Genomic DNA, 12,411 nt, shown 5'->3' with positions numbered 1-12,411 from the left:
CGATACAAAAGAAAATTCATTAACTCCTTCGGGGACGATTTTTTTTTTTTATGGTGGAAGAAACGTTGTCAGTTTTTGTGCTCGTGTATTTTATTCGGTTCGAAGCGACGGGGATTGAAGTGTTTTCTTTTTGTTATTCGCTACGTTTTTATATTTTTTTTTGTTTTTTTATTGATATTGGAATTTTTAGAAAAATTAAGGCGGAAAGTGTGAATTGTTAGGTTAAAAAATTTGGAGAAATGTGAGAGTTTTCTTGGGAAAGAGGAAATTTTCGGAAAGACTGTAATCTCTTGAAAAATTTCAATTTTTTCTACAGTTTCGAAGAAATAGGTATTCCATTTGAAGGTCTACCTTTCGCCACTCTGAAGCAACAGAAATTGTTTTTTTTCACAGATTAGAGACTTCTTGTTTATCTCGAGTAAAATTTCGCAGATGGCAAAGAAACCCTGCCGAAAGTGTCCAATTCATCTTCCTCGAAGTTCCACTTCATTCGAGCTAACTCCCCCTCTCCGAAAAAAAGAAACAGGCAATTTCTCAAGGAACCTTCGGAAAAACTGGTCGAACCCTCCTCCCTTGAATTCGAAACATGAAAAAAGGCAGGCGTGTAGTCGAGATTAGCAGTAGCACACGCCTCGTCGACGCGTAAATCTGTCGATTCCCAAAAGGAGGCGAATAAAGAGGAGCACTTTGACGAATCGCAGGGGGTCTATTTGGTTTGGTGGGCCCGGGGCTGGCGGAGGGAGGGGGGCCGCGTGACAGCAATAAATCAGAAAACTGTGGCCGGCGATCGATCAACCGGCGCGCATCTATTATTGGCTGAAATAAAAGGAAGTCAACACACGCAAACACGCTCACAAAGGGAACAGAGAGCGAGAGAGAAAGGGGATCACAGGGAAGAGGAAAGAGAGAGAGAAGTCTAGAGAGAAAGAGAGACTCAGAGGGAAAAGGAGAGACTCAGAGGGAGAAAGAGAGAAACGCAGAGAGAGAGAGTGAAATGTAGAAAGAAGGGGGCAGAGAGAGAGAGAGAGAGAGTGAATGTAGAAAGAAGGGGGAGAGAGAGAGAGAGAGTGAAATGTAGAAAGAAGGGGGGAGAGAAAGAGAGAGAGTGAAATGTAGAAAGGAGGGGGGAGAGAGAGAGAGAGAGAGAAATCTAAAAATAACGGGAGGGAGAGAGAAAGAGTGAAATCTAGAGTGAAAGGGAGAGAGACAGAAATCTAGAGAGAAAGGAAGAGAAGGAAAGAAGTCTAGAGAGAGAGAGAGAGAGAAATCTAAATAGAGAGAAAGGGGGTGAGAGGGAGAAATCTAGAGAGAAAGGGAGAAGTCCAGAGGGAGAGAGAGAGAAGTGGCCGTGTCTGGAAGTGCATTTCATCAACGGTCTAGAGAGAAACGAAGAGAGAGAGAGAGAGAGAGAGAGAGCGAGTGGTAGAGGTTGGCGTGGCGGGTCGAAGGAGTGACAGAGGGGCCAGGGGAGAGGGTGAGAATCAATAATGTCGAATGAACGCTCCGCACGCTCCCACGAGTCTGTTGATTCTAGCCTTTGAAAGGGCGACGTAAGGTCCTTTTTGCCATTGTTACTCGTCGATCGTTTTTCAACCAACCATGTCCTCTGTTATACTGCACAGACTATATCTCTCGCGATAACGATATGGGATTATCAAAGAGGGACGTAGAAAGTAGAGGGTGTTGGAATTTTTTTTTTTTTTTTCTTACTTTCAAATATACCTTCGCAAGTTTCACCCCTTGCCTTATGATTTTTCAACGGATATCTCTTTTTTAATCCTACGTACTCGTCCCTTTAAAAATACAGTCAAACGAGGAACATTAAAGAATTACGTATATTTTCTGTTTAATCATCCTCAGGCTTACGAAGCGGAGCTGAACTTTTCTTTTCTTAAAGAATTTAACTGCCTCAACCTTTTCACTCCAAAATTATGCGACAGCTACGTAATTTACGTAATTTTAAACGTTTAAATTTTTAATTTGCATTCATTTGGCAACATTTAAAAATAACGACAACGTAATATAATTGCATGAAATATTAGATATAACCGAACCTTGAGTTTAACCTGCGAAATGTAAATAAAATATTTCTTTCTAAGTGAAATACGTTTTTAGTCGACATTTATTTCGAATACTTTATAAAAAGACATGACTGCTACGAAAATGAAAATACAATCTCACAGATACAATAGGGTTGACGTATTGTACGTAACACAGATCCAGAATAAAAGACTTGATTCGCTGCAAAAAAAAAAATCCTTTATTTCTTACGTTACGAATTAGTGTGTACGACGATCGTTTGGGAGCGAACAGTGATGATTCGCGGATTCGTTGGAGCGGTTGCGACGAAAAACGCGATGTGACGCGCGTTTGCGCAACGGCGAGGCCGCAGTGGGTGTCGAGCTCGCGCGTCCGTTTCGCGAGCCGCGATAATGAAGCTGGCAATTAGCGTATCCGCCGACACGAATTCGGGCCGCCGCCTGATGACTCCGAAAAGCTGGGTGCAATGCTTTGGAAAACGTTCCTCGGTCATATATCTCTCTTTTTTTGGGGGGGTTAATTGTCCCCCGTAGCTAAAAATTTATCGCAATTTTTAACAATAGACACCCTCCCCCGGTCAAAGGTAGGAAAATTTATCCTTGCAATTTGCGTTTGCAATTCACGCTCTTTTTTTTCGACGAACTTTTCCTGTGTTCGAGTTTCAACGCTGGATAATCGTGATATTAATCGTTCAGCATGCGGAAGCTCGATAGAAAATGGAGCTGTATTTTTTGGAAGTGTATGTCACAGTGTTGATTCATCGATCGAAGGTAGAAAAATTTATGGTTGCAATTTAATTTCAGTTCGTTCTTCTTTTTCGACGAGCTGTTCCATGTTCGAATTTCAAAAAGTAACGCTGAATTTTTTGGTTCACTTCTGTTGTCGCTTGGAAGTGTATGCAACAATGTTAATTAATTAACTGAAAATAGAGAAATTTATCCCTGCAATTTAGCGTTAATTCGCCCTTCTTTTTCGGTTCATTTCTGTTATCACTTGGAAGTGTATGTCACAACGTTAATTCATTAATTGAAGGTAGAAAGCTTTATCCTTGCAATTTAGCGTTAATCTACTCTGAGTTCAAATTTTAAGTAAACAAAACTCTGTTGTTCATTTCACATCGATTATCACGTGGAAGTGTATGCAACGTTAATTAATGAATTATTCAAAGCTCGACGAGTGAAAAAGAAAAAATGGTAGGATGCTCGGTGAAAAGGAGCCCGTACAATGGGGCATTACGTGACCGCGAAGAAAATGCAGCTTGTTATTCATGTGTTGAAAGTCACAGCAAAAGGAAGCCGTTTAATCGATGCCACGTCGTTCTTACATATTTTCGACCTGAATTCTCATCTGGGCAAGGTCGAGCTGTTCAACAATGTGGAAAATCGAACGAAAGGGAGAGAAACCGCCGGGAGTAAATTAACTCGAAGGCAAATTGTAACCCGTTTGAACTGTGTGTTACACTTCCGCTCGGAAATGAACAAGAGGAGGAAAATTCCAGCGGGAGTAACGAATTACGCACGATCGTGTGCACGATGTAACAAGTTACTCGTTCGTATTCGTGGGAAAAATGTTCCCCTTTAAATATTCAAGTAGAATCGAAACGAACGACGACGGTTGATGGTTGCTTTTCATAAATTCCACGTCGTCGCGTCGCGCCACGAGCCACGCCGCTCTCCTGGCACACGTGTTACATAACACTTCGCGCCATGTTAAAGACCCGACACGGTCGAGCGTAACAATCGATAACGGAATTCAATTAAATACCACTGCTTCCCACTGAATTTTTCCATCGACCACTGTGCGACGAACGTGATTACTCGAAATGTCGTCGTTACGTAACCAAGTGTCATCGAAAATATTCTACAATTCGTCGTATCGAATTATTCGTGAAATTTCGATAAAATAGATAAAACAGAAGAAAAAACATTGTACGTTTAAAAGACAGTTTTATAGAGAAATCGTGGGATTTTCTCTTGCGCGTTGACATGGGTCAACTTGTGGAATGCATTCAACATGTACTCCAGCCCCAGGTAGAGTCTTCTAGCTCGACGCAGTTTAAGTTTGCTGGCTAAAGCGCGTATTGTTTCCTAAATTGCGTTCCTGAAAGGACCGCCTTGTGAAATAGCTGGTAGTTTCAGGTTCGAGGAGTTAATTGTTCACGTTACATTTCCCGGCGGTTTTTCTCGGTGTCGAAAATATTCTTTGAAATTAGTAAAATCATCTGTGAAAAGAAGAGATGTTAATTCTGCGATAAATAATCCTGCAAAATGAAGGAGCAACAGAGTCTAGGAAGAAATCGACGTTCTCCAAGCCACTCCATTAACCCTCATTGGTTCGCGAGAGAATAGACAATAAGAACCGCAAGATACTCCAACGGTGTACTCTTAAATGTGCATGCAACAGCGTCTCACCGCCGCGAATCAGAGCCACGCAAGGCTGCACGCCAGCCAATTCCGCAAAATCCCCGTGTCCCCGTTCGTCGTAGCGCGAAATCAGGCGGGGAGAGTGGTTCCGAAAAGGGGGGAAGGAAAAAAAATAGCCCGGCGGACGCTTTGTTCGTAAAAAGGAACGTGACCCAAATGGGACGAGAGGGTGAAGCGAGGAAGAGGAATCATTCCTCCCCTTTCGCCTTCGATCCGCCCAAAGATCCGCAGTAGAATCAACGATCGGTTGCTGGCGGGTGTGTCGCTTGTACGCGTGAAAGTGTGCGTGTCTGTCTGTGCGTTTGGTGCACACGTGTGCGGCGGTGTGTGCGTGCGACGCATGGTCGTATGGAATCCGTTGGAAAGGAAGGTCGAGAAGCGAGAGAAACGTTTGGAAAATCGTTAAACACCTCTCGATTCTCTCTGTTCAGCGCTTAGGAGGAGAAGAGAGACTGCCAGTCCTGTCGAAAAGGTGATATTCGAGCTGTACGGCAGTTTGAATCTCACGGGGGAGAGAGAAAGAGAGAGAGAGAGCGAGCGAGCGAGCGAGCTGCCTCGTGTTATCGTCGCGTTCGAGTACCGCAATTTCTCTATAGCACACGGCCCGATCGTCCAATCGGCGGGTGTGTCAGCCCCCGTGGCTCTCGACGCATGGCCAGACTCTCCAGCATCAGAATCTCGCACGGAGGGTGAAAGTCTCGGACAAGCGGAAATAAATCATGTGGGATGGGTTAAGCGCGAGATTAGAATCCGTGGAATCCGGCCAATGTAGGGCGTGGCACACGGGGGATGTAAATAGAGAGAGAGAGAGAGAGCGAGAGAGAAGAGAGGGTAGAGATGATCTAACGGTATTGTGGACGCATGTATCTCTCGACAACCCCCCACTCCCTCTATCTGTGGCGTTCCAGAAGATTCGCTTTAACCCCGACACGTGGAATTTTATATCAGGTTAGATCGGAGGGATGTTTGGGATGTTCGACACCGGATCGTGTCGCCTGGTTGCTAGATTCTTCGTTGTTGAAGTTAGAGATTCTAGGTTATACTACTCACCATGATAGTAGAGCGCACCAGAAGCGTTCAAAGGTGGTGGACTAGGTGCAGTGGCACCAGCGGTTGGACTATGCGGACCCCAACAGGTCTGCTGATGATCGACCTGTCTGCTATCCGTGTCTCCTACCACGTCTATCTCCTCGTCCTCTGGCTCATGCCTGTGCTGTCTCTTCTCCAAGGATGCCGACGTCTGTTGTATACCGTGGTTACCCTGTTCCTGCATCATACTCGACGGATCGCTTTGCTCCTCCTGCTGTGGATCGTCGACACGATCCGGCCACGGATAGGCCTTCCATTTCTTCGCCATGAGGCAGCGCGGCATGTTGACGCAGTTCTCCCTTACCGTAGCCGTCACACCGACGACGACCCGCCGTTGTTTCGTTCACCAGGAGTGGCCGTTCACTCCTAGGCGACAACGACGACGACGACGACGACGGCGACGACGATAATGCTGTAGATCCGGATAATGCAGCAGCAGTAGTAGTATCCCTGTCACGAAAAACCTCCGGCGTAGTTACACCACTAGCAACACCCTCACCAAAAGCACCAAACGCACCACCGTACCGACGACGATCGACGATCCCGAGGACGTCGTCGACTAGCGCGACGCCTAGCCCGCCACCGGCACCACTGTCGCCGGTATTGCGTTCCTCGTTACCACACCAGCCGTCGACCACGACGATGTGGTCGTCGATGTTGCGACGCCGCCGTCTCCGTCGTCGTCGTCCGTCACTCAACGCCGTCCTTATCTGCGGCCTGTCGTTAACCTCTCCCCGGATGATACACGGATCCGTAAACCACGGTGCGGTCCTCTTCGTCCTTCCTTGCTCACGTTGGGGCGTGATCTGCAGCCTCGTCATCGGCACAGCGAGGGCAGCTCCTTCGTAGGATGCACCGCCACCATGCCAGCCTGTCTACTCAACGAGACTACCTTCCTTCGACTTTTCCGGCCTCACCCCTTTTTCTCTCTTTCTCTTCTCCTTTTTTTTTCCAACCTTTTCTTTTTCTACAAAAACAATTCTCGTTTCTCGACAACTACGCGCTAGAGACGAACTAACTCTATATATTACTACTACTTGGGGTGCCTACTACCGATTCTTCCTTCTCTAGCCCTTCTTCCTGTTACGTCTTCTCTCTTCCCCAGCGGTTCCACTCGAATTCCTCTCTTCGTTCCTCTTGCGCTCACCTCTCGTCGTTCCTCTCTTCGTATATGTACATGTATATCGTGGCTGGGTTACGTCTGTGTTGTTCACTCCGTTCCTTCCTATCTCTCTCTCTCTCTCTCTGTCTCTCTCTCGTGCGACGCAACAACGCGTTGTTCTTTTACAACACTCAACTTTTTTTCGCTGGCTGGCTGGCTGGCTAACTTGAAGCGGACCGACTGACTGACTGACTGACTGACTGACCGTCTGTCCGTCCGTCCGTCTGTCCGTCCGTCTGTCTGTCTGTCTGTCTGATACTCTCTCGGTCGCTCCCTGTCGCGGCTCTCGCCAGTGACAGGGGGTGCCCTCGAATACGATCACAACGACGGGGTGCGACTGTTTAGTCGGTGGCGCTGCCGCTCCGCTGCTTATCCCCTACCTTGCCGCCGATATCTCTCTTCGTTGTACACCTCCAGCGCACACTCTATCGCGTTCTGCCCGATAGGAAACCAGAAACCCCCGTCGTCCCTCCGTTGCGGCTCTCCCCTTGAGTCAGCATCGCGGAGTGGTGGCGCTGCGATCGCCGCCGCCGCCGCCGCTGCTGCTGATGGTTTATGCTGAAGCAAGGGATGGCTGCGCAACCCCTCGAGGGTACCGATGCTAGTTCTCGATTCCTGCAGGCCTTTTCATTGTGTGTGCGCGCGGCCTCCACGTTTGCGCGGAACCGAGCGTGTGTGCACCGACCATTGGCGTAACCTAACTCTTTTCGGTAGACCTGGAGGATTCAGTTGGAAATTTTTGTCGTTTCTTTTGGATTGTTTCGAGGTGGTTTGTCTCGTTTTCTTGGATTTTTGAGAATGACGAGGATAGTTGTTCGATAGGAGGTTAAACGAGGAGAGTGATTTTTTGGAATTGGTTTTAAGAGGGAATTTGTGAACCCTGTTAGGTGGCGCCATTGCGAGGAGACGTCGAGGGTGTACGCCAGCGAAGCGTCTCTCTCTCTCTCTCTCTCTCTGTCCTTGCACACTCGCACACTTCGTGCAAACTCGGATTTATGGCAGTCCGTTGGAATCGTATGCTTACAACAGGCTGCTTGGTACATTTAACCAAATCGCGATTACCTTTACCAATTTCTTCCATCGTTTCGCCATTTTCTCCGCGCGTACTGTAATCTACCGTTTAAACAACCGGTTCTCCACAGATTAAAGCAACCTCTCGAACACCGTGAAAGAGATAACCAGGACAGATATCGGATAGTTTGATCGCGGCTTAATTTCCTCCGGGCCGCCGGTAAATCCGGCCGAACGGAAGCTCGTTTAAATCCGGCCGTGTGTGCGCCAGGGATGGAGGTTAGTGAACCCGACTGGGCTGGTGGCAAAAAAGAAACCGAGCACCGAAACGTCCGCGAGGGACGCGTGTGCAAGTGGTCGAATGTAGACATCGAAGGGAGCCATGAAGAGAGAGAGCGAGCGAGAGAGAGAACGGAAGAGAGGAACAGCTGGCCGGGCCGCCACGGGCACCGGCCTCGTTCCTCGCGTCACGACGAGTGTGTAAACTCCCAGGGGTGAGGGAGGCCGATGGTAATTCCTATGGAAGATTGGCTGCATAGTGGTGACGCTATGTCGGCCGATACGCGACGCGAACTTGTTGGTAGCTGGCTGTCGGTGTTGGTGCAGCCTCGTGAGAGGGGCGACAGAACAGAGAGTGGTAGGAGGGGGGAGTTAGTATAGGTTGGCACACGCTGGGGTGAGATCTCGAGGGGGCAACCTCTATCTCTCCCCTGTTCCGCAAAAAAGGGGGTAAGTCGCGAGGGTGGTGGTGGAGAGGAGCCAGAAACGAGAATGTCGAGTGGTGGGGGTGTGTAGCGACGGTCCGTCGCGCGAGGGTAGCGTCGACGCGTCGAAGTGGTGGGGGGGCGGTAAGGGTAGAGCGCGTGGAGGGGAGGTGGCGCGTGCGCAGTGAATCAGCATCGACCCGACGTCTAGGCAACACCTGGTAGCGCCCCACGTGCCACGTTAGGGTGGCACCAGCCACCCCGCGCACGCGATCCCTCGTATCGAATATCACGCTGGCCTTCCTGTCCTGTCTACTGACCCACGCCAACCATGTCTTTCATCGTCGAGCTCTTTGCCTTGCCTTCGGTTCTCCTAATGGGACTCTGAACGCGCTCGCGCGCACACGCCTCTGCACATGTATGTACAACTACGGGGAGACAGATCGGTACGTGGCGCCTCTTGAATAACCGGTTCCACGCGTTTTTACAGCGATTCTTTAGAAGGGGGTTGCGTCGAGTGTTCTGTTGCGAATGGAAATTCGAGACGGCGGGCTTCTTTTTTCCGTTTCTTCATCGATTCCACAGGTCCGATCGATGCAACACGCGCGCTTGTGTATACGAGCTTGCACACGAACGATAAGATCTGTTGTTTGCTAACTGCGGCTACGGGGGATGATGGAGTAGGAGACGAAATATGGTTTTGGGGAATTTGCGGAGTTTAATGGAGGGTTTATTGGATTGGTCCGATGGAGAAGTGGTGGGCTCGGTTAATTTATTCCCTGTTACTCGAACGTGAATCTTCTTGAGAATTTCTATTTATAAGCGGTTTATCGATATTTCAATACGATAAAACAGTTTCTCTAATTCGTTTGACTGAAAGAAAGTGTGCGTATCGAAGAAAACGTGCAAAACGTGAGATATTTCTCGTGCTGCACCTCTTTCGTACGCCGCAAACAGCCGCAGCTCGTTTCTCGTAAACAGTCGACCGCAATTTCAGCCGCGACGAAAGACTTCCCGCGGCGACGATCGCAGCCGCGACAATATCGAAATTGGTTCGTGTTTTGCGGACAGATGTTCCCCGCATGTTCCAACGGAACTCTCCTCGTCTCTCCTCGTGTCCTATTTACCGACTATTGTCGCTCTTCCAGCGGCGCGCAAACTTTCTAAGTGGCGTCGCGTAATAACCGTGCCATATGACGAAACCGTGCCGCAACAGCTGATGCATCTCGATTTGCAAGATCGATCGTTGGGAAACGTGTTCATCGAACACCCGTCCGGATGTACCCTAATCCCTACCTAGGGACGTTTCATTTGTGCCTTTTAAGCAAATCTGTTGTAACACAGGGTAGCTTAACCGTTCGTGTTCACCGACGTCGTAACTTCTGTTCGAACAAATTGTACAACATCGCGAAGGAAAATGAAAAGGTGGAGGAAATTGTTGAAAGGCTAAATGGAGTTTGTACAACGATATACCGCGTAACTCGAAAATTTTTCACCGGTAAGGACAATCTGGTCTGTAGAGAAAGTTACAAAAAGCACTCGAACCGTGTAACTTCACCGCCAGGCAATATAACCAGAACTTCCCATTCACCTGCTCGTTAATGGAAGAAAAAGTGGACTCTCTAATGCACTAGAAACAATCGAAACAATTCCCGGTGCTGTTCATAGAACATTCAGTAATCAACACAAGTGCTTCTATTCTTTGCTCGACCCTATCAATCCCCTTCCATCGGCAAATAAAACAGTCCAGCCCTCGTTTACTCTCATTTCGCATAATACGATCCTAACTACTTTTACTTCAAAAAAAAAAATTCACACACAGACACGCACGTGCGTGTGAAACATTTGAAAATAGCACAGAGGAAATCCTCTTGGATTCATTCGAGAATATTCTCTGCACGCTATCGTTAATCCCTTTTTTTTTTTTTCTGTTCGCCGTATGAATAAACTCGTCGATCCGCTAATAGCGTGGACTATTAATTGATCCTGGTGACGGAGAGAGAGAGAGAAAAGGTGGAGAAAAAAATGAACGGTTGTGTGTTTCATTCATTTCGAGCCACACGTATTAATTCCGATCGCGATTAACCCACGCTCGGAATCGAACCGCGCTATCTCGCGGCACATTCATCTTTCCATCGCTATCTAATCAATCGCTAATTAAACGGTGCCACGCTGGCTCTTGTTGCACCACCTTTCCCGTAACCGTAATTTATCCAACGTGCATCCTCACAACCGTGTGTCACGCCTACGCGCCCTCCGCCGAGCTAATCTCGTTTATTGACCCGCCGCAACGCTGCTTTTTTTTCGTCATTCGCACCTGCCCCCGCACACGATCTCGCGGTGGACGCGTTTTTTTTTCTTCTTTCCTCTTCTTTACGAGTTTCCGGATTTTTCGAATTTCAGGGGTTTCCGAAGGATTTTCGGTTAACCTTGCAACTGTGCTTTTCTTTTATTCAATTCCTGTTTGGGAAGGTAGAGTGCTCCTTTTGGTGACAAAGTTGGGTACAGTGTGTTGCAAAAGTTGGTGGACTCGGATTGCAAAAATGTTTGGTCTAAGTAATTTGGGTCAAGTTTGCAACTGTGGAGTTACTTTTATTCAATTCTTTAATTTTTGCTTTCGAAGGTAGAGTGTTCCTTTTGGTGACAAAGTTGGGTACAGTGTGTTGCAAAAGTTGGTGTACTCAGATTGCAAAAATGTTCGTTCGACAGTGTTTGGGTCGCATTTTCAACTGTAGAATTGCTTTTACAATTTTTGTTTTCCAGATGAAGAGTTCCTTTCGCGACAAAGTTAGGTACTTTGCGTTAATGTCACTTACTTAGCGAGATTGTTAATTTACGAAGGTATCACACTTTCCTTTTTACTGTCTTTCATTTCATCACGATGAATTATTAAATTCCGAGTCTCGAAACATCGGTACAGGCTATATTCGCCCAGGTGATTCGATAAAAAGGCAAACAACAGTTGTTTCGATATGGTTCATTCAACGAATCTCCGAATTTACCTACAATCGCACAGTTACACAGAAATTTCTCCCATTCTAATCGCACCAGTTCTTTTTTCCCAACAATTACAAGAGGTCCGTGTTTCCAGTTACTTTTCAGTTTTCTTCGCACGACAATCAGCGCCAAACAACGCGTTCCGGGCAACCGGGCTAGCTTAATTTCGGCGATCGATTAGAGGAGGATCGCCAGTTAGGCGATTAGAATGGTGTAGGAGGAAAAGTGGAGGGACATTATCGCTAATGACGCGTATAATTTGGCGCCAGGGATCTGACATTTCGAATAACTTTTAGCCTCCTTTTTTGTACCACCGAAAATCAACCGCTGCCTAACGACACGAGAATATAAAACGAGACCATTTACGAACAGCCTTAACGCTGAGCGTAAAAACAGAGAAGTCGGTATTGTACTTTGAAATACAGATTCGATCGCACAGACACACGAACGAGAAACTCTTGTGAAAAATAAAAGGTGCAAATTGAAGGAGAAATAATTTACAAATGCATAAAATATAGCTGTGTTGAGAACGAGAAATTAGTATTAATACCACCGAAAATGTTTTAGGTGTAGAAATGAATCCTTTCCGACTGGATCCACATAATTCATTCAGAACCAGCAAGCTTTTTTATCATGATGGTATTCTCAAGCTGCCAGAAACATGGCAAAGGTCATCAACAACAAATTGGTCTCTTTTCATTTTTTTCAAATAAAATTTTCGTTGCACCCAAAAGTCGGAAAGAATTCATTTCTACACCTAATGGAATATGTAATTCTTTTTATTTGATCACCCAGTGTATACTCCTCTCAAAATTCAATTCAGAATTACGCTATTTAACAGGAACAATGTCACAGTTCAAAATGGCGCCGTTTCGACACTTTTCTATATAATAACCTAACCTAACCAATACTTGATAGAAAATCCTCAAGATCCAACAACTATCAAGCTAATTCATAAATTCAAAGTATCTTTCCCACTGCTAAA

The 12,411-nt window shown here is 46.8% G+C and overlaps 1 protein-coding gene across 1 annotated transcript in view; it reads right to left on the bottom strand.

Annotated features, from left to right (window-relative positions):
* Nucleotides 1-5,951, bottom strand: part of LOC108570820 (zinc finger protein 358) — a 19,096-nt gene extending 13,145 nt beyond the window's left edge. Inside the window, exon 1 of the mRNA XM_017932736.1 lies at nt 5,514-5,951. Within this exon, the coding sequence (XP_017788225.1) occupies nt 5,514-5,835 (322 nt within the window). The 5' untranslated portion in view covers nt 5,836-5,951. The remainder of the gene's footprint in view (nt 1-5,513) is intronic.
* Nucleotides 5,952-12,411: the final 6,460 nt, after the last annotated feature.

Source organism: Habropoda laboriosa, unplaced genomic scaffold (assembly GCF_001263275.1).
Source record: "Habropoda laboriosa isolate 0110345459 unplaced genomic scaffold, ASM126327v1 scaffold86, whole genome shotgun sequence".
NCBI lineage: Eukaryota > Metazoa > Arthropoda > Insecta > Hymenoptera > Apidae > Habropoda > Habropoda laboriosa.
This window is presented reverse-complemented; position numbering and strand designations above follow the sequence as displayed.